A 22,007-nucleotide genomic window follows, 5' to 3' on the forward strand; every position below is an offset into this window, starting at 1 on the left:
ATAGATAGATAGATAGATAGATAGATAGATAGATAGATAGATAGATAAAGGCACATGGGAGCTCATGGGTGTCTATTGAATCTAACTGAATGTCAGAACTTGAGTCCCATCTAGGGCCATGCTGCTTTCCTCTAGAAAACACATTGACTCTTACTTGTTTGTTCACTTTTTAGATTTGGAGACCTTTTTGGAATCACAAAGATTATCAGATAAAATAAATGGAAATGGGAGTAAGCCTTGATTTTAAACCTAAAGCAGAGATCTGTCCTCAGTTTCTCTCTCTCCTCTTTCTCTTTTTTGGACATCATTTATTCATTTCATCCAATCTATGGACCCTTCAAATAGGAGGGATGCAAAGATGCATTTCTCAGAGGTAGTGCTCAGAGTAACCTCAATATTATGCCCGCAGAAGTGAGATTAGCCATGGAGCTAAAGAGAAGGCAATGATCCATTTACTGACTGTCTCTTTAATTGCATTCAAAGGGAAATGCAAGGACAAAAGTGTGGTCAGTTCCAAAAGAGAGGGTAAGATGGATCATGAGAGGTTTGAAAAGCAAGAGGTGAACCTTTGTGCCTGAGGCTTACAACAAAGCAAGTTGGAAAGGATCTTAAAAAACCTAATCTCTATTCTTTTTCTCTGGTTTTATGGGTGAGTTTTGCTCTATTGATTTCTCTTTGAGCTCTTCTTTTCAACTTAGTGGATAATGTAACAGTAACTTTTGGTCCAGAGAGCAATCCTTTAAGCATGGGTAAAGCAAACTCAAAGAATGGACTCCAGGTTTGATGCAGCATGCCAGAGAAGCTCCAGGTTCCCTGTTCTCCTGGCCTTGTCGTAGCTGCATCCTCAGTGCCAGAAGAACTGGGAAAACCAGGAAGAGGGAGAAGAAAGAGTTGTTTATGCCATGGAGAACTGTTGTGGGCTCCCTCCATTATATCTCTTCATGCTCCTTGCCTCTTCTGTTTCCATCACTCCCACCTTGGACTATTTTATTTCCTAAACCATTTACTCACATCTCCAGGCATCTCATCTCCAAGATACTCTGAAGATTTCTTCCACAAATACCTTCCCAGAGCACAGCTATCACCATGCCCCCTCTGCTTGGTGGTTCCCTGCAACCCAATGAAGGCAATTCCCTGGCAAGGCATTCAAGGGTTTTCATAACACGGTAAGAAATTAAGTGCAAGAAATTAAAACAACATGAAAGCATATAAAGTTAAAAGGGGACATTCCCATCTATTCCTCTACTCCCTCTCCCTGAAGAAGCCATCCCCACAATTTCCCACTCATTTTTCTAGCCTTATGTCTTCAGACTTCTTGTACTTCTCTAAGACCCCAGCTAAACAAGTACCCTTGCCAACTCTACATATTTTCCCTTGCTTTCCTGTTCCCAAGCCTTTACTCATAATATTCTTTAAATCTGGAATATAATAGAATGTTCTTCCCTCCAGCTTTATCCAAATTCTACCAATCCTTTGAGACCTAACTTCCATGTCACTTGCTTTGTAATGCTTTCCCAATCCACTTATTAAAATCCCTGCCTTCTCCTTTGACTTCCCACAGCATTTCTTCTAGTTCCTGCGTTTATAGCACTTGTTACTTTATTCTCTACTCTTTAGGTACCAAGCCAGCCTCTGCTATTTAAATGTAAGCTCCCAGGGGCAAAGACCATTTCTCAGTTTCCGTTGGTGCCCCCTACCACCCGTACCCTTGGACCTTCCGTGCACATAGTGGGGATTCAATACATTCTTAGGAGTGAATAAGAGAAAAGAGCCTGGAGCCTCCAGACTGTGGCTTTGGCTTTCAATTTACCTTTTAAAATGCCAGTGGCTCTTTCAACAGTTTGGCTATTGTGGACGTTGCTGCTATGAACATTGGGGTGTATGTGGCCCTTCTTTTCACTACATCTGTATCTTTGGGGTAAATGCCCAGTAGTGGAATTGCTGGGTCATAGGGTAGCTCTATTTTTAACTTTTTGAGGAAAGAGCCGAGATGCCCTTCAACAGACGAATGGATAAAGAAGATGTGGTCCATCTATACAATGGAATATTACTCAGCCATCAGAAAGGATGAATACCCAACTTTTGCATCAACATGGATGGGACTGGAGGAGATTATGCTAAGTGAAATAAGTCGAGCAGAGAAAGTCAATTATCATATGGTTTCACGTATGTGTGGAACATAAGGAATAGCACAGAGGACATTAGAAGAAGGAAGGGGAAAGTGAAGGGGGAGAAATCAGAGGGGGAGATGAACCATGAGAGACTCTGGACTCCAGGAAACAAACTGAGGGTTTTGGGGGGAGTTGGGGGATGGGTTAGCCTGGTGATGGGTATTAAGGAGCATGGAGCACTGGGTGTTATCTGCAAACAATGAATCATGGAACACTACATAACAACTAATGAGGTACTGTACTGTATGTGACTAACATAACAATAAATAAATAAATAAATAAATAAATAAATAAATAAATAAATAAATAAATAAATAAATAAAAAAAATACCAGTGGCATCACCTGTGATGAGTGGGTTCTGTTAGCATCTCAGTTAAAGGATGTGGTGAATCATCAGGGGCTTTTGGAATACTGACTGGTTCCAGGTGACTATCTGGAACACACAGAGAACTAAACAAGTAAACAATGACAAACCTCCCCCCCCCAAAAAAACCAAACAAGAAAACCAAACTATCAAAGTCCTGCTATTTTAAAGAGAACCATATGACTCTTTTCAAAATGTAGAGCTGAACAATCCCTCTCGTTGCTTCAGTGAAACCAAAACAGACATTTAACCTCCAAAAAAACCAAGAAGCCCCAAAGCCCCTAACCTTCCTTCCTCTGCCTTGGCAGGCTGCTTGCACAATGACTGTGTGGGGCTCTCTAGTGAACCATGAATTTAGTTTCATTTTCTTTTAGTACAAAAAATTTGAAAGAAGTCATTTTTTCAGCATGAAGTGAGGGTGAAGGGAAGGAGGAGGGTCATCAGAGCGGGGACAGCTTCCCAGCAGTCTCAGACTGGACAAGGTCAAATCTACTTGCTTTCTGCATTGAACGCAGCCCAGTGGATGGTTAATAGAAATTGACACCTACATAAGGCAGAAATCTTTCAAAACAACATCCTTATTAATTTTTTTTTTTGTATTTGGCTTGGTTTACACAAGCTTCTTGTATAAAATAATGCAATAATAAAAGCCTAATCAGCTCCCAGGATCTTTAAACATTGTAACAAACTATCCCATTACCTGTTGCTTTGCAGCACTGATTCATCCACAGCAATTTCATCCTATCTGTAGTTTTGCCAAGAAATAAAATCAGTCCTTCATCAGTCCCTCCTCCAAATGCTTAGATCATTATCAATCCATTTGTGAGCCTACTCCTACTTAAAGTAGAACTATATCCAACAACAGTTAAAACAACTCAAAAACCCTTTCAACTATAAGGCTCTTCTCCAAAACTCTTTTACCTCATTTGTACTTGTACTTTACAATTTCCATTATTTTTTTTTCAGCGACTTTCTACTCAAGTGAACTTAATTCATTTTCCAAACAAAACTAGTTTGTCTTGATAGTAGTATCAAGGGAGGAGAAGAGTTACTGAAAAATTTGACTATAATTATGACTTAGGAGAGAGATTATGAGATGCTGTGGGGAAGAAGAATTATGAGAAGGGAGATGGTGTGGGCAAGAGAAAATAGAAACAGAAAAGGTCTGGCACACAGCAAGGGGCAGGGCAGTGATATCAAGGCCATTTCTGCAGGGGCATAATGGTGTCTGTCTTTGGAGAAGGCCAGTGAACAGTTCCTTCCATCATGAGCACAGGGTTCTAACGTACGGGTACTGACTGCGACCTTTCCTATCAGTAGAGATGCCAGGCTCTGCTCTCTATAGCCAACCATGCCAACTGCTGCACTGTTCCTTACCTCCACAAAAAACCTCACCAGCCACCTAGACACCTGGGGCCCATCCTCACCCTTACCCCCCCACATCCATTAGTCACCAAGCCCTGCTCACTCTCCCTCCTAAATGCTTCTGATCCCCCCATCTCTCTCTCATCCCCATCCTTTGGCTTACCACTGTGCTACAGTGGCCTTCTAATTAGTCATTCATACTCTGTGTCCTCTGCCCTTCTATTGTGCACACATTATTCAACCTGTCTTCCCAGACTCTCCCTGCCACATTCCACCACCCATCCTGGCCTTCCACCTCCTAAAATGCTCCTTTCCACCACAAAGACCCCGAAAGCTATTCAAATGATTCCTTCTGCTTACAATATTGCTTCCAGCCACACTCCCCTCCTCATGTCCCTTTTTGGATCTTTCTGATCTTAACTTGAGGTTGGGTTCCCTAGTATGTGCCCCATCAGTAATACAGAGGTGCACTTTTGTAATTAATTGTTCAAATCTCTCTTCTCTGTTAGTCTCTAAGTGCTCTGAGATCAGAGGTTGTGTTTGTCCTTGTATATTCTTGTATAATATGGGGGTAAAACAAGAACTTATAGAATAAGGATTAGATGAGTTAATCCAATCAGACAGCTTTGAATACTACCTGATATATATGCAAGGATTATGTAAGCTGTAGCCATAATAGTAATAATTAGCACGGTACTGGAACAAAGCATGTACTCAATAAATACATGTTGAATGAATAAAGGAATAAATAAATTGATGGATGAACTAATGAATTCACCAATCCAGAGGGTCTCCTTTTTTAAAGAACCAGCTGTTACCCATAACTGAGTACAGGAATATTGTATGGAAAACAGTCACAGAGAGGAATAATTGTTTTCCTGTCTACTGCCACCATGATAAATGGTAAAAATAGCAATTTTGGTTTCCTTTGATTTTGAATTTACTCTACTGTATTGCTAACTAAATATTCAAAGCAAGGAGATTTCGAATTAAGAGATAAAGGGATATAATATCACAAAGTATATTTCCAGGCTTCTTGACCTTGCCTTTATTAATTAAAAAGCATCCTTCTTAAGGAGTACCATCCTCTAATTATTCCCAAGCTAAATCCTTTAGAAAACCATGCATATCAGGTCACCCATCCCAACAAACATTTATACAGAAAATTTCAACCTATGTTGCCAAAAAGGGAAGGTTTTCACCCCTCTGTTCTAGGACCTTCTATATTTCAGATCCCTCAATGTCTTCAAGAGAAATGCACCAATCACATGACTGTACATCATGCTCTGCTGGTCTAACAAAAAGAGAAAATAACACAAACTAACCCGGGCCTCTAGCCAGGGTTCTGTAGTTGCTGAGAGGACATACTGATCAAAAGCTACAAGTGGGGATAGTGCCTCTGAGTTGATCCAACCCAGTCAAATCCTACTATCTGACAAAGTTTTGTTTGTTTATTATCCTTTAAGGCAGACTGTGATAATATTTTTAAATTATTTTGCTGCAGATAGCTTATTCGGATTTAGAAATAAATACTGTGTCATCACATTGGCAATGCAACATCTGTCCTTATTCTTTCCCTCCTCTATCAGAGGAAAGGTTTTGTTCCTTTCTCTAACTTTAACTTTTCTCCTGTTGCCCTGGACCCATCTATTTCTGTCTCTGAGCTCTGTGACAATTCATACTTTGTTTTCAGTTCAGTCATCAATTTTGGAAACTGGTATTTAAGAGATTTGATAGTTATAAAAAATAACTATAACAAATAAGTTGTCATTTCTTCATATTTAAAACCAAAAAATGCTATGCTGAATTCCATTATGGAGCATGAGGAATGCCAGACTTGTTTCTTTTTTTTCCTTTTGAGGATAAATTTTACTTGGGGATTTTTGTTATTGCTGCTGCAGCTGCTGCTGGTACAACTTTAAAACCTCAAGAAATACTAGTAATAATAACAACAAGAATTACAATGATGAAGAATAGAATGATATAATTATTTCCATGTTTATTACTTTTTCTATAGATGTATAATTTATGATAGCCTATGTTTTCTCATTTAAGCCTATGTTTTCCATACTTAAGATAATTTATATATATATAAGTAAATATAACTGACCTGTTTTTCTGTGGAGCAAACTGGATTGGTACCCAAAAGTGCTGACATCCTGGACTTGTGTGGTTGCTGAGGATGGCAACATCCTCAGACCTTCAGGGTTCCCAGGTGGGAAGGACGAGCTCTGTGAGTGTCTACATTCACTTCTATCCATGCTGGATAAGTGGAGAGCATCTTGAGCTTTCTTTTTTTCCTTCTTTAGCATATTGACCAGAATATCTGAAACTCGATTTAAGGATTTAGTGACTCATGCTAAGTTGGAATGATCAAAACACTAATGTTTCAATTGAGGTTAATATTTCCAACAATATTTGCTATTTGTCATATGGTAAAGAGACCACTGAAGAAGACTTCAACTTCTTGAAGTCATTTATCTAGTTATAGACAGTTTAGGAAGCAACTGGTCTTTCAATATGGCACATTATATGAAAAATTAGCAAACCCAAAGGTCTTTAAAATGCTCTGAGTTTAAGGGCGCCTGGGTGGCTCAGTCGTTAAGCGTCTGCCTTTGGCTCAGGTCATGATCCCAGGGTCCTGGGATCGAGCCCCACATTCGGCTCCCTGCTCGGCGGGAAGCCTGCTTCTCCCTCTCCCACTCCCCCTGCTTGTGTTCCCTCTCTCACTGTGTCTCTCTCTGTCAAATAAATAAATAAAATAAAAAAAAAAAAGTTTTAAAATGCTCTGAGTTTAAACTGGTAAAGACTCAAAATTCTTATGAAAGGGTTTACAAGAAATAAAATGAACACTTAGTAGGAGTGGGCAAAGGAGCTATGGTTGTATCTGTGAATAAGTAAGACTTGAATCCAGGATGCCGCTCAGGAGGCAGCAGGAGGAGTGGAGAGGGAGAACACCAGAATCCGCCCAACTGGCAGAGCAGCCAAATCAGTTTTGCTGGCCAGAGCACTCCTACATCCAACACATGTTTGCTTAGCATACATTTGAATGGGACTTACAGTCATTTTTTTTTTTAAGTCTCTAAATCTTTGTCCCAAATGGAACTGAAAAGAAGTGAATTGTTAGTACAGATACATTATTTTACAGTGCACCTTTTGATAGGCCATTTAAATATATTGGGAGCATTGATGAGGATCGATAACATCACTGCATACCACCCTCCTTTGCTGTTCTTTCTGGCTCCAGATGCTGAGAACTCTAAGGGATTTCTGCCATCACTGAGAGAAAGACTAAAATCCCTCTTGAGAATCTCAGAGCTCCAAGTGCCTATGCAGCAAGCTGAATTGCAGGCCTCCAGCGTCCCCAGAGATGGTGAGTGAGGAAATATGGAGGTGGTGGGGAGAGAAGATTGCAACTCAGATGTCTGTTCTTGGGCAAGTCTCATAGGGGTCATTTGATTTCCATTTTCCTCTTCAGCTTTGACTCTAACTTCTTGGAGATTTCCAGAAGCATAATCACTCTTTCTCTCAGAGTCCCTGATGTGGCTTCCAATCTTTGCCTCAAAAGATGTGTCCTGACCAAAGGGGGGTGTGGGCCTTGGCCTGGCAGAGAAGAGCAGTGCTCTGCCCACACCTTCCACTCCTTCTCGTGCAGAACTGATTATCCATAGCATCAGATGCTTCCACTGGCTCACACAATGCATGGCAATATCCATTCCCTCACCCATTCGACAGTGTGCTGTGGAGCTTGTACTATGTGCCAGGCATGATTCTAGGCAGAGGGATGGAATGATGAAAAGGCAGACTCGCAGGAAATGACAGATGTTGGCGGGGATGCGGAGAAAGGGGAACCGTCCTACACTGTTGGTGGGAATGCAAGCTGGTGCAGCCACTCTGGAAAACTGTATGGAGGTTCCTCAAAAAGTTGAAAATAGAGCTACCATATGATCCAGCAATTGCACTACTGGGTATTTACCCCAAAGATACAAAAGTAGGGATCCGAAGGGGTACGTGCACCCCGATGTTTATAGCAGCAATGTCCACAATAGCCAAACTGTGGAAAGAGCCAAGATGTCCATCGACAGATGAATGGATAAAGAAGATGTGGTATATATATACAATGGGATATTATGCAGCCATCAAAAGGAATGAGATCTTGCCATTTGCAACGACGTGGATGGAACTGGAGGGTATTATGTTGAGTGAAATAAGTCAAACAGAGAAAGACATGATCTCACTGATATGAGGAATTCTTAATCGCAGGAAACAAACTGAGTGTTGCTGGAGTGAGGGGTGGGGTGGGAGGGATGGGGTGACTGGGTGATAGACACTGGGGAGGGTATGTGCTCTGGTAAGCACTGTGAATTGTGCAAGACTGTTGAATCTCAGATCTGTACCTCTGAAACAAATAATGCAATATATGTTAAGAAAAAAAAAAAGAAGAAGAAGGTAGCGGGAGGGGGAGAATGAAGCGGGGGAAATCGGAGGGGTAGACGAACCATGAGAGATGATGGACTCTGAAAAACAAACAGGGTTCTAGAGGGGAGGGGGGTGGGAGGATGGGTTAGCCTGGTGGTGGGTATTGAGGAGGGCACATTCTGCATGGAGCACTGGGTGTTATGCACAAACAATGAATCATGGAACACTTCATCTAAAACTAATGATGTAATGTATGGGGATTAACATAAGAATAATAAAAAAAAAAGAACCACTGGGGGGGGGGAAAGAAAAGGCAGACTCGTTTCTTGCTCTCATGAAGCAGATGTCCTCGGGAAAGTCAGATCTCAAGTACACGCACTGAATGTTAGAGGATGAAAGGATAGCTAATTTTTAAAAGGTCAGGAATGACTGAGCAGCTACTCTACACTGAGTGCTCACAAAAGACTTAGGAGATTGCCATTTAAGCTGAACATCAAGAGGCAGTGGCCAGAGGAAGAGTATGTCAGCAGAGTTCATGGCTAGCGCTAAAACCCTCAGGAGAAGGGCCTTGTCAGTGGCTCCCAACAGGGGCTATTTTACCACTCAAAGGATGTTTGGCCACATCTAGAAGCATTTCTGGTTATTGTACTGCAGCGGGGGGGGGGGGGGGGGGGGGGGGGGGGGGCGCGTTGGTTACTTAAGTCTAGTGGGTAGAGGCCAGAGAGGCTGCAAAACATCCTACAATGCACAGGGGAGCCCCCACAACAGAGAATTATACAGCTCCAAATGTTGAAAGTGCCAAAGTTGAGAAACCTGGTGTTAGAACAACCACAGAAAGGACACTGTGACCAAAGCCTAACACTTACAGGACAGAGACATAATAAATGAAATCAGGGGCTTGGCAGGGGCTCCATCATGTAGGGCCTTGTGATCTGGAGTAAGGAGCTAAGTCTCATTCTAACGGGCCCTGGCAGAATTTAACCAGAGACGTGCAGCATTCTGATGTACATTTCATGATGATCAGAGTACAGATTTATCTTCTTGGCTGCCTTCCTTCTTCCCACCTTTCCTTTGTCTTCTTCCTGTGCCCATTCCATTTAACTTGGGCCTTTGTTGTGCGGGGTCCTAAATGACACACTGTTACATGTTTGGCGAAGGGGTGTCTGAACTTTACTCACACTGATAATGTCACTGAAATGACACCATTTTCACTCCCTTTCCAAGAAGAGTGTTCAATGTCATTCGCTGTCATTTTGGTTGCTTTACTGTCTTTTGTTGAGCTCAAGTATTACCACCTGTTTTTCTCATATACCAGATCTTTCTCATTCCTCCTGTCAGTCTTCGCCTTGGTGGTTCTACAAATGAGATGTGAAAATATCCTCCAACCTGGCTGTGAGAAACCTTGAAATTTCAACAGCCTTTCTTGGTTATTAGCTCTTGATGAGCACAAGATTTGTGATGAGTAGATCTGAGCTGCTATTTTTCCTCCTTCTGAGTTTGCCCATTGTCTGCAAAGTCATATCTCCCACCATAGCACACCAAGCACTTTCCAGTACCTCACCTTACTGGCTTTGCTCAGCACTGTGAGGTTGGCAAGGCAGGATGTACGGTCCTACTACTAAAGAGTAGGAAACCGTTCCATTGAATAGCTGTGGAGCTAATGCAGGAAGAGCGAGGATGTCAATCCAGGTGTGAACTTGAAGTTCAGCGATTTCTTCACCATGGCTCCTACATATCATCATTTTGAACATGAGTCTCAGAAGGAGGAGATGCTGCTCAGGTCATTCCCAGTCGGTGAAGAATCCAGCGCAGCCCCACATGAACAGTGGTACCTGGATCTGGTGGTCAATAAGGGAGATGATGTATGTCTCTCTCTCACTCTCCTGTTTAAATAAACATACATGCGTAAGCCCAGACTGGTTCCTCGCTGTCATATCTCATCTCATCCCTCCTATAGGCACACACATTCATAAGCCCAGGAGGGGATTAAGAAGTTGGTAGGAGTGTTTAGGGGAGAAGATCCTAAAATAGGATCAAGATTTGGAAAAGAAGCAGAGCTCAGACTGGGGCTGGGGCCAGGCCTGAGGTCTGGGCTGGGAGCGTCCCTGGAGCTGGATAGGGTAAGAGAGAGGAACAGGAATGCAGGGTGACCCTGTGGGCAGCACTCACAGACAAGGCCTCGTGTGGGAGTAGAATTCGCAGCTGAACCTACTGTTGCTGGCTGGATAAGAAAGCAGCTAAAACTCACTTGGATCAGGCATAGAGGGTCTGCTAATACTCAGCTAAAATTAGAGAGCGGGATTCATCAGGCAGTGTGCCTACCTTGTGTGTGGTTTGTTTTTACCTCTTTATTACTGGATGTCCTTCATATAGGTTATTTTTATGCATTTTTTTCACATTAGCCACAGCTAAAAGGCCCTTTAGTAATTTTTAAAAATGAACACAAATACCTGTTGATAAGAACTGACTGAAATAACTTCTTGTGCACATTTAAAGTCAGCAAATGCAATGAAAATGTCAAATCTTTTTACAAGAAGCTTGACAGATAAATGAGAAACAAGACTGAAGAAATGCTGGGGAAAACTGAGGTCTGAGCCCCCAGCCTGTACCTGGAGGCAGCTCCCATGGGCTGCTGCTGGCTCTCGTGGCACCCCAAACACACTGCCTCCTAGAGCCAAAGAGGATTCTATCTTGAACACCCATAGACGCTCGCTTCCAAATTTGGGAACATCTGTTAAGTGGAACCTAAAGCAGTAGATCTGGGTTTTAAATTAAAAAAAAAAAAGTTACATTTAAATCAATCTCTGCTCTCCATAAGCTAAATACCATTTGTCAGTTTTCAGCCACCATTTGAGTGCCACCCACACACCAGCCACAAATTCTGGGCCCTGGTGAGGCTGTGGTCAGCCCAGTGTCCGGTCAGTCAGCTAAAGATAAGCAGCTAACTTACTGGCTCAGAACTAAAACAGAAAGAGCACAGCAGAGTAGTCCAAAAAATATATTTAAAAAAAAGAATTTCATGTTAAGAGATGGTGTAAAAAAGACCACGCTTTTCAATAAACTGAAATAGTCCCCATAATAGTAACTGTATCTAGCTAAAAACAAAGTCAAAGTGTTCCTTTTATAGCAACTGTGTTTTTCACTGGTCACTACATTCTCTGTGTGGGAAGGACCTCTCCTAAATGGCAAGAAGCAGTGTGACCTGGAAGCAGGGTGGGGGGCTAGAATGATGTGGCTAGCAGAAGGCACCGAAGTGTTCCCCTCCCTCTTGCAAGCCAGGAGAGAGTCAGTTTCTAATCGCTTTGGAAAGGATACTGATTTCATTATCCCTCTGCTGTAGAATGTCTCGGAGCTTTTGGTATTCCTCCTCTTTTAATGGTTCTTGGCAGTCTTGATCTTTGATTTCAGAGGAGACTGTGCTTTTTCCATGAATCTTCTTGTCATTCAATAGTTTCTGTAAGATGAAATAAGAGCTTAGAGCCCATACCTCTCTTCCAAATCTCTTAGTTTCTTGGACTCTTTTGCCTTCGACAGTTCTTGCACAAATCAGGCGTGCCTGTCCTTTCTTGCCTCCTTGTCACTGCAACGCAGCTGCCTTCCCCTTCTCCTTGTCCCCTCTCTCCTCTCCCCTCCCCTTCCTCATCCTGTTTTCTGCTATCATCTCTCTCAGAAATTCCTACTCAAACATGATCCGTTCTTGAACTTCTTTCTCTTTCTCCTTAACCCCATACCACTTGCTTCACATTTTTATTTATTTTTTTTGTAAGGTCTTTTTTTAAATTTAATTTATTATGTTATGTTAGTCACCATACAGTACATCATTAGTTTTTGATGTAGTGTTCCATGATTCATTGTTTGCGTATAACACCCAGTGCTCCATGCAATACATGCCCTCCTTAATACCCATCACTGGGCTAAACCATGCCCCCACCCCCTCCCCTCTAAAACCCCCTCACTTTTAAAAATATCACTTATCATGTGTTATAATTATTCTCTACCTATATGTCTTCTTCATGACTAACTTATTCAATTTTGCTTTCCCAATGTCTGGCCCATAGCAGACTCACAATAAATGTTTATTATCATAGTGAAGAATGCCAAATTATAAGTGAGGTAGAAATAAAAGTTAATGATATTCCCACTGTGTCATCATGAAAGGTAAAATGTAAGGCAAAGAAAATCTGAGGGTTTATATGGATAAATCTAAACAGCTGGGAAAAACACAGGACACAATTTTCTTGATATATGTTGAAAATAAATGGTTTTTGAACACGGAATTATTCTGTGTACAAGTTAGAGATTCCTGGCAAAAGAATTACAAGTCTATGGTCTGAGCTTATTCACTGGCAGGTAAGATACAACCTTTGAAGAAATTCCAGAATAATCCCAGCCTGGTTGGAAGATCATAACATTCTGGACATGTGAAGCTGGATCCTAGCCTTTTAAGAGTTGGTCAACTAGACAAACTTCATTGCAGTTTCAACATGGCAGACAATGCCTTCTACTAGAGGAAATGCTGAACTTTACCTTTAAATGATGGAAACAGTGATGAATTTTACGCATATCAGTGCCAACCTCTAGTCTACTTTCTGGATCTTGGTCTTCCAAAAATGATGTTATTAGTTTTTCCAGCCTAAAAATACATAATGTATGAGAAGCAACGATGAGCTAGAAACTTTAGAAATTCTAATGGCATTATTTGATTGGTTAACATTCAAAGTACAGGATATTTTCCCACTTCTTTATGGAAATATAGTTAACTGATTTAACTAAAAATTAAAGGGAAAGAAACATATTGACAAAGAGAAATCTGAAATGATGCAATTATTTGACTACTTTCCGATAAATTTTCTTATCTTTTTATTATGTTATGTTAATCACAATACATTACATCATTAGTTTTTGATGTAGTGTTCCATGATTCATTATTTGCATATAACACCCAGTGCTCCATTCAGTACATGCCCTCTTTAATACCCATCAACAGGCTAACCAATCCCCCCACTCCCCTCCCCTCTAGAACCCTCAGTTTTTTCTCAGAGTCCATAGTCTCTCATGGTTTGTCTCCACCTCTAGCTTCCCCCCCTTCATTTTTACCTTCCTACTATCTTCTTCTTCTTCTAACATATAATGTATTATTTGTTTAGGAGGTACAGGTCTGTGATTGAACAGTCTTACACAATGCACAGCACTCACCAAAGCACATACCCACCACAATGTCTATCACCCAGCCACCCATGGCTCCCACCCCCCACCACTCCAGCAACCCTCAGTTTGTTTCCTGAGATTAAGAATTCCTCATATCAGTGAGATCATATGATACATGTTTTTCTCTGATTGACTTATTTCACTCAGCGTAATACCCTCCAGTTCCAACCACATCATTGCAAATGGCAAGATCTCATTCCTTTTGATGGCTGCATAATATTCCATTGTATATATATACCACCTCTTCTTTATCCATTCACCTGTAAATGGACATCTTGGCTCTTTCCACAGTTTGGCTATTGTGGACATTGCTGCTATAAACATCAGGGTGCACGTACCCCTTTGGATCCCTACATTTATATCTTTGGGGTAAATACCCAGTGGTGCAATTGCTGGATTATAGGATAGCTCTATTTTCAAATTTTTGAGGAACCTCCATACTGTTTTCAAGAGTGGTTGCACCAGCTTGCATTCCCACCAACAGTGTAGGAGGGTTCCCCTTTCTCCACATCCCTGCCAACATCTGTCATTTCCTGACTTGTTAATTTTAGCCATTCTGACTGGTGTGAGGTGGTATCTCATTGAGGTTTTGATTTGGATTTCCCTGATGCCGAGTGATGTTGAGCACACTTTCATGTGTCTGTTGGCCATTTGGATGTCTTCTTTGGAAAAGTGTCTGTTCATGTCTTCTGCCCATTTCTTGATTAGATCATTTGTTCTTTGGGTGTTGAGTTTGATAAGTTCTTTATAGATTTTGGATACTAGCCCTTTATCTGATATGTCATTTGCAAATATCTTCTCCCATTCTGTCGGTTGTCTTTTGGTTTTGTTGACTGTTTCCTTTGCTGTGCAAAAGCTTTTTATCTTGATGAAGTCCCAATAGTTCATCTTTGCCCTTGCTTCCTTTGCCTTTGGCGATGTTTCTAGGAAGAAGTTGCTGCACCTGAGGTCGAAGAGGTTGCTGCCTGTGTTTTCCTTTAGGATTTTGATGGACTCCTGCCTCACATTGAGGTCTTTCAACCATTTGGAGTCTATTTTTGTGTGTGGTGGAAGGAAATGGTCCAGTTTCATTCTTCTGCCTGTGGCTGTCCAATTTTCCCCACACCATTTGTTGAAGAGACTGTCTTTGTTCCATTGGACATTCTTTCCTGCTTTGTCAAAGATGAGTTGACCATAGAGTTGAGGGTCCATTTCTGGGCTCTCTATTCTGTTCCATTGATCTATGTGTCTGTTTATGTGCCAGTACCATGCTGTCTTGATGATGACAGCTTTGTAATAGAGCTGGAAGTCTGGAATTGTGATGCCGCCAGCTTTGCTTTTCTTTTTCAACATTCCTCTGGCTATGTGGGGTCTTTTCTGGTTCCATACAAATTTTAGGATTATTTGTTCCATTTCTTTGAAAAAAGTGGGTGGTATTTTGATGGGGATTGCATTGAATGTGTAGATTGCTCTAGGTAGCATTGACATCTTCACAATATTTGTTCTTCCAATCCATGAGCATGGAATGTTTTTCCATTTCTTTGTGTCTTCCTCAATTTGTTTCATGAGTATTTTATGGTTTTCTGAGTACAGATCCTTTGCCCCTTTGGTTAGATTTATTCCTAGGTATCTTATGGTTTTTGGGTGCAATTATAAATGGGATTGACTCCTTAATTTCTCTTTCTTCTGTCTTGTTGTTGGCGTATAGGAATGCCACTGATTTCTGTGCATTGATTTTACATCCTGCCACTTTACTGAATTCCTGTATGAGTTCTAGCAGTTTTGGGGTGGAGTCTTTTGGGTTTTCCACATAAAGTATCATATCATCTGCAAAGAGTGAGTTTGACTTCTTCTTTGCCGATTTAGATGACTTTGATTTCTTTTTGTTGTCTGATTGCTGTGGCTAGGACTTCTAATACTATGTTGAGTAGCAGTGGTGACAGTGGACATCCCTGCCGTGTTCCTGACCTTAGGGGGAAAGCTCTCAGTTTTTCCCCATTGAGTAGGATATTCGCTGTAGGTTTTTCACAGGTGGCTTTTATGATATTGAGGTATGTACCCTCGATCCCTATACTCTGATGAGTTTTAATCAAGAAAGATGTTGTACTTTGTCAAATGCTTTTTCTGCATCTATTGAGGATCATATGCTTCTTGTTCTTTCTTTTATTAATGTATCGTATCATGTTGATTGATTTGTAGATGTTGAACCAACCTTACAGCCCAGGGATAAATCTCACTTGGTTGTGGTGAATAATCCTTTTAATGTACTGTTGGATCCTATTGGCTAGTATTTTGGTGAGAATTTTTGCATCCATGTTCATCAAGGATATTGGTCTGTAATTCTCCTTTTTGATGGGGTCTTTGTCTGGTTTGGGGATCAAGGTAATGGTGGCCTCATAAAACGAGTTTGGAAGTTTTCCTTCCATTTCTATTTTTTGGAACAGTTTCAGAAGAATAGGTATTAATTCTTCTTGAAATGTTTGGTAGAATTCCCCTGGGAAGCCATCTGGCCCTGGGCTTTTTGTTGGAAGATTTTCAATCACTGCTTCAATTTCCCTAGTAGTTATAGGTTTGTTCAGCTCTTCTATTTCTTCCTTGGAAGTTGATACATCTCTAGGAATGCATCCATTTCTTCCAGGTTATCTAATTTGCTGGCATAGAGTTGCTCATAATATGTTCTTATAATTGTTTGTATTTCTTTGGTGTTGATTGTGATCTCCCCTCTTTCATTCATGATTTTGTTCATTTGGGTCATTTCTCTTTTCTTTTGGATAAGTCTGGCCAGCGGTTTATCAATCTTGTTAATTCTTTCAAAGAACCAGCTTCTAGTTTCGTTGATCGGTTCTACTGTTCTTTTAGTTTCTATTTCATTGATTTCTACTCTGATCTTTATTATTTCTCTTCTCCTGCTGGGTTTAGGCTTTATTTGCAGTGTAGGGTTAGGTTGTGTATTTGAGACCTTTCTTGTTTCTCGAGAAAGGCTTGCATTGCTATACACTTTCCTCTTAGGACTGCCTTTGCTGCATCCCAAAGATTTTGAACAGTTGTGTTTTCATTTTCATCGGTTTCCATGTATTTTTTTAATTCTTCTTTAATTTCCTGGTTGACCCATTCATTCTTCAGTAGGATGCTCTTTAGCCTCCATGTATTTGAGTTCTTTCCGACTTTCCTCTTGTGATTGAGTTCTAGTTTCAAAGCATTGTGGTCTGAAAATAGGCAGGGAATGATCCCAATCTTTTGGTACTGATTGAGACCTGATATATGACCTAGGATGTGATCTATTCTGGAGAATGTTCCCTGGGCACTAGAGAAAAATGTGTATTCCGTTGCTTTTAGAGGGAAAGTTGTGAATATGTCTGTGAAGTCCATTTGGTCCAGTGTGTCATTTAAAGTCTTTATTTCCTTGTTGATCTTTTGCTTAGATGATCTGTCCATTTCAGTGAAGGGGGTGTTAAAGTCCCCCACTATTATTGTATTGTTGTCAATGTGTTTCTTTGCTTTTGTTATTAATTGCCTTATATAATTGGCTGCTTCCACGTTAGGGGCATAGATATTTACAATTGTTAGATCTTCTTGTTGGATAGACCCTTTAAGCAGGATATAGTGTCCTTCCTCATCTCTTATTACAGTCTTTGGTTTAAAATCTAATTTGTCTGATATGAGGATTGCCACCCCAGCTTTCTTTTGGTGTCCATTAGCATGGTAAATGGTATTCCACCCCCTCACTTTCAATCTGGAGGTGTCTTTGGTCTAAAATGAGTCTCTTGCCGACAGCATATCAATGGGTTTTGCTTTTTTATCCAATCTGATACCCTGTATCTTTTGATTGGGGCATTTAGCCCAATTACATGCAGGGTAACTATTGAAAGATATGAATTTAGTAGTGCCATTGTATTGCCTGTAAGGTGATTGTTACTGTATATTGTCTGTGTTCCTTTCTGATTGATGTTGCTTTTAGGCTCTCTCTTTGCTTAGAGGACCCCTTTCAATATTTCTTGTAGGGCTGGTTTCGTGTTTGCAAATTCCTTTAGTTTTTGTTTGTCCTGGAAGCTTTTTATCTCCTTCTATTTTCATTGACAGTCTAGCTGGATATAGTATTCTTGGCTGCATATTTTTCTCATTTAGTGCTCTGAATATATCCTGCCAGTCCTTTCTGGCCTGCCAGGTCTCTGTGGATAGGTCTGTTGCCAATGTAATGTTTCTACCACTCTAGGTTACAGATCTCATCCTGAGCTGCTTTCAGGATTTTCTCTTTGTCCCTGAGACTCCTAAGTTTTACTATTAGATTCAGGGTGTTGACCTATTTTCATTGATTTTGAGGGGGGTTCTCTGTGCCTCCTGGATTTTGATTCCTGTTTCCTTCCCCAAATTAGGGAAGTTCTCTGCTATAATTTGCTCCAATATACCTTCTGCCCCCCTCTCTCTTTCTTCTTCTTCTGGGATCCCAATTATTCCAATATTGTTTCATCTTATGGTATTGCTTATCTCTCGAATTCTGCCCTCATGATCCAGTAGTTTTTTATCTTTTTCTCAGTTTCTTTATTTTCCATCATTTGGTCTTCTGTATCACTAATTCTCTTTTCTGCCTTATTTATCCTAGCAGTTAGAGCCTCCATTTTTAAAAATATTTTTTATTGTTATGTTAATCATCATACATTACAACATTAGTATTTGATGTGTGTTCCATTCTTCATTGTTTGCATATAACACCCAGTGTTCCATTCAGTTAAAGCCTCCATTTTTGATCTCACCTCATTAATAGCCTTTTTGATTTCAACTTGGTTAGATTTTAGTTCTTTTATTTCTCCAGAACGGGTTTCTCTAATAAATTCCATGCTTTTATCAAGCCCAGCTAGTATCTTTAAAGTAATGATTCTGAACTCTCGATCCGACATCGTACTAATGTCCATATTGAGTAGGTCCCTGGCAGTTGGTACTACCTCTTGTTCTTTTTGTTGAGGTGATTTTTTCCATCTTGTCATTTTGACCAGAGGAGAACAGATGAATAGGAGAACAAAATGCTAACAGGGTAAAAAAGACCCCAGAGAAATATACACTAAACAAATCAGAAGAGAACTGAAACCAGAGAACAAGAAAGGGAAAGAAAGAAAAAAGAAAAAAGAAAAAGATTAAAAAAAAAAAGAATATGATCAAATATGATAAGGCTGGTGCATAGATCAGTGCCACACACTAGATTTTGGGCATATTTTGGTCTGTTAGAAGAAACTGCCTCCCAAAATTTTAAAGAAAGAAAACTTATAAATCTATAAAAAGAAGGGTAAATACGATGAAGGGATGGAATATGACTATAATGATGAAAATTATAAAAGATTTTTATAAAAGGAATTGATAAGATAAGAAGTTGGTTGAAAAAAGAAAGAAGAGGAATTAAAAAAATAATGGGAGAGAATGTGATCAGGCAGGAGACTAGAACAAAGCCATACACTAGAGATTTAGGGTATATTTTAGTCTGTTAGAAGAAACTGTATCCCAAAATTTTATAGAGAGAACAACTTATATATATATATATATATATACCAAAAATAAGGTTAACTACTATGAAGGGATAGAATATGACTCTAAAAATGAAAAATAAAAAAGATTTTTAAAAAAGGGATTGACAAGATGTTGGTTGAAACAGGGAAAAAGAAAAACTCAAAAAAAAGAAAACGAAAAAAAGAAAATAAAAAAAATTAACTTTGAAAGACTAAAGGATCATGTGAAAAAAGCCATGAATTCTATGTGCTGTATTCTCCTAGCGCTGGAGTTCTGCTGTTCTCATTGATTGGTAAACTTGGTCTTGGCTGGCTGTTCTTGCTGATCTTCTGGGGGAGGGGCCTGTTGCCATGGTTCCCAAATGTCTTTGCTGGAGGCAGAATTGCCCCGCCCTTGCCAGGTCTGGGCTAAGTAATCTGCTGGGGTTTTCTATCGGGAGCTTTTGTTCCCTGCAAGCTCTCCATACAGCTTTGGAGGATGAGAGTGAAAATGGCAGCCTCCCAATCTCCACCCCAAAGGAGCCGAGAACTCGGGGCCCCATTCCTCAGTGCGCCTCCAGAGAAAAGCAGTCAATCACTCCCGTCTCCCCGGTCTCCGGCCGCACTCCGTGCTCACCCGGCTGTGACTGAGCATTTCTATCTCTCGCACCTGACCCCGTGTGGAGTCTCCAAACCCTGCAGATCCCTGTGGTGCGCTCCCGCGCCAGTCCTCCCAGGGGAGGAAGGGGAGTCTCCCTGGATCTGCAGCTTGTTGGGTCCCTACTGGAGGAGCAGTAACCTGACTGTGCCACAGATCACAGTTTATGGCAACCCCCAGCTGAGAGCCCACTCCTTGGCTCCGTCTCTGCCGCCAGCTTCCCACTCCAATACCTGGGAGCTCTGCCGCACTCAGTCACCCCTGGTCTTCCTGTGACCCCGAGGGTCCTGAGACCACACTGTCCCAGCGAGGGTTCCACCCCCCGTTTAGCCACTGGAGTGACGTCCCTCAGTGGAGCAGACTTCTAAAAGTTCCGATTTTGTGCTCTGCTGCTCTATCCCTTGCTGATAGTGGCTGACAGAGGCTCCCTCCCCCACTGTCTATCTTCCTGAATATCGCCTTGGATTCACTTCTCCGCACGTCCTACCTTCCCCAAAGCGGTCGCTTTTCTGTTCAGAGAGTTGCTGCTACTCTTTTCTTCAATCTTCTGTTGAGTTCGTAGGTGTTCAGAATGGTTTGATTCCTATCTAGCTGAATTCCTGGGACCAGACAAAATTTAGGTCTCCCACTCCTCCGCCATCTTGCTTCTCACTTCCCGATAAATTTTCACACACAGCTTTCAACTGAGGAATCATTTGATTTCTACAAAACATGCATTCTCATGAAGCTGAATTTCCATGCCTCTATGCCTAGTTGCCACAATGCCAGAAAAATAATGCAAAAGTTTTCTTTTTATTAGTTTCATTAAAGATTCATGCCATGCCTCATCAGTTTGGACCTCAGTGATGCTCCACAATCCTGCTAATCATCCCTGGTTGACTTATTTTTTTTTTTTTATGTTTTTATTGAAATTCCAGTTAGTTAATACTAATTTCAGGTGGACAATATAGTGATTCCATACTTCACTACATCACCTGGTGCTCATCACTACAAGTGCCCTCCTTAATCTCCATGACCTGTTTCACCCATCCCTCCACCCACCTCTCCTCTGGTAACCATCGGTTTATTCTCTATAGTTGAGTCTGCTTCTTGGTTTGCCTGTTTTTCCCACTTTGCTCATTTGTTTTGTATCTTAAATTCCAATATAAGTGGAATCATATGGTATTTGTCTTTCTTTGACTTACTTCACTTAGCATTATACCCTTTAGCTCCAACCACCTCGTTGCAAATGGCCAGATTTCATTCTTTTTTAGGGCTGAAAAATATTCCATTGCATATATATATACTACATCTTCTTCATGCATTCATCAATTGATGGACACTTGGGCTGTTTCCATAATTTGACTACTGTAGATAGTGCTGCTATAAACATTGGAGTGAACAGCAACATGCAAAAGAATAAAACTGGACCACTTTCTTATACCATAGACAAAAATAAATTCAAAATGGATTAAAGACCTAACTGTGGGACCCGAAACCATAAAAGTCCTAGAGGACAACACAAGCAGTAACCTCTTTGACACTGGCTGTAGCAACTTCTTTCTAGATATGTCTCCTGTGGCAAGGGAAACAAAAGCAAAACCAAACTATTAGGACTATATCAAAATAAAAAGCTTCTGCACAGCAAAGGAAACAATCAACAAAACTAAAAGGCAACCTACTGGATGGGAGAAGATATTTGGAAATGACATTTCTGATAAAGGGTTAGTATCTAAAAAATATAAAGAAATTCTAAAACTCAACACCCCAAAATGAATAATCCAGTTTAAAAATGGGCAGAAGACATGAGTAGAGATTTTTCCAAAGAAGACATCCAGATGGCCAACAGACACGTGAAAAGATGTTCAACATCACTGATCATCAGGGAAATACAAATCAAAACTACAATGAGATATCACTGCACGCCTTTCAAAATGGCTAAAATCAACAACACAAGAAACAACAGGTGTTGGTGAGGATGTGGAAAAAGGAGAACCCTCGTGCAATGTTAGTGGGAATGCAAAAACTGGTGCAGCCACTCTGGAAAGAGTATGGAGCTTCCTAAAAAAGTTAAAAATGGAAATACCCTACAATCTAGCAATTGCCCTACTAGGTATTAACCCAAGGAATACAAAAATACTAATCCCTGGTTGACTTACATACTTCACAGTGGCTGTTCCATGTCTTGCCAAGCCTACCACAACTCTCATTCTGTCAATATTGTAACTTACCACTAGACAGAGAAAGTCAAACTTGTTATAAATGGACTCTTCCGGTTTCCTCTTCCTTCACCTCCCAGAGCATCTCTGCCTCACCATTCAGGCCCCCTTCTTTCTTTTACATGTTTTGTGTAATATCCTTCCTCCTCCTCATGGCTGTTCTCTCTCCC

General features: G+C 40.8%; 1 protein-coding gene and 1 long non-coding RNA gene across 3 annotated transcripts in view; both read right to left on the bottom strand.

The window, feature by feature from the left end:
* Positions 1–22,007, bottom strand: part of KIF6 (kinesin family member 6) — a 440,006-nt gene that overhangs the window by 206,879 nt on the left and 211,120 nt on the right. For both annotated transcript variants that reach the window (XM_034991249.1, XM_034991248.1), the window contains exons 11-13: positions 12,848–12,953; positions 11,636–11,774; positions 6,012–6,227 (exon numbers count right to left, since the gene is read on the bottom strand). In XM_034991249.1, coding sequence (XP_034847140.1) covers positions 6,012–6,227; positions 11,636–11,774; positions 12,848–12,953 — 461 coding nt within the window. The remainder of the gene's footprint in view (positions 1–6,011; positions 6,228–11,635; positions 11,775–12,847; positions 12,954–22,007) is intronic.
* Positions 2,581–5,770, bottom strand: LOC118001225. The gene is made up of 3 exons (XR_004676647.1): positions 5,120–5,770; positions 3,237–3,281; positions 2,581–2,605 (listed from the first exon to the last, which is right to left on the bottom strand). It is a non-coding gene; the product is annotated as an uncharacterized LOC118001225 (long non-coding RNA).

The sequence above is a fragment of the Mirounga leonina genome, unplaced genomic scaffold, assembly GCF_011800145.1.
Source record: "Mirounga leonina isolate KUSES-001 unplaced genomic scaffold, KU_Mleo_1.0 Mir_53, whole genome shotgun sequence".
NCBI lineage: Eukaryota > Metazoa > Chordata > Mammalia > Carnivora > Phocidae > Mirounga > Mirounga leonina.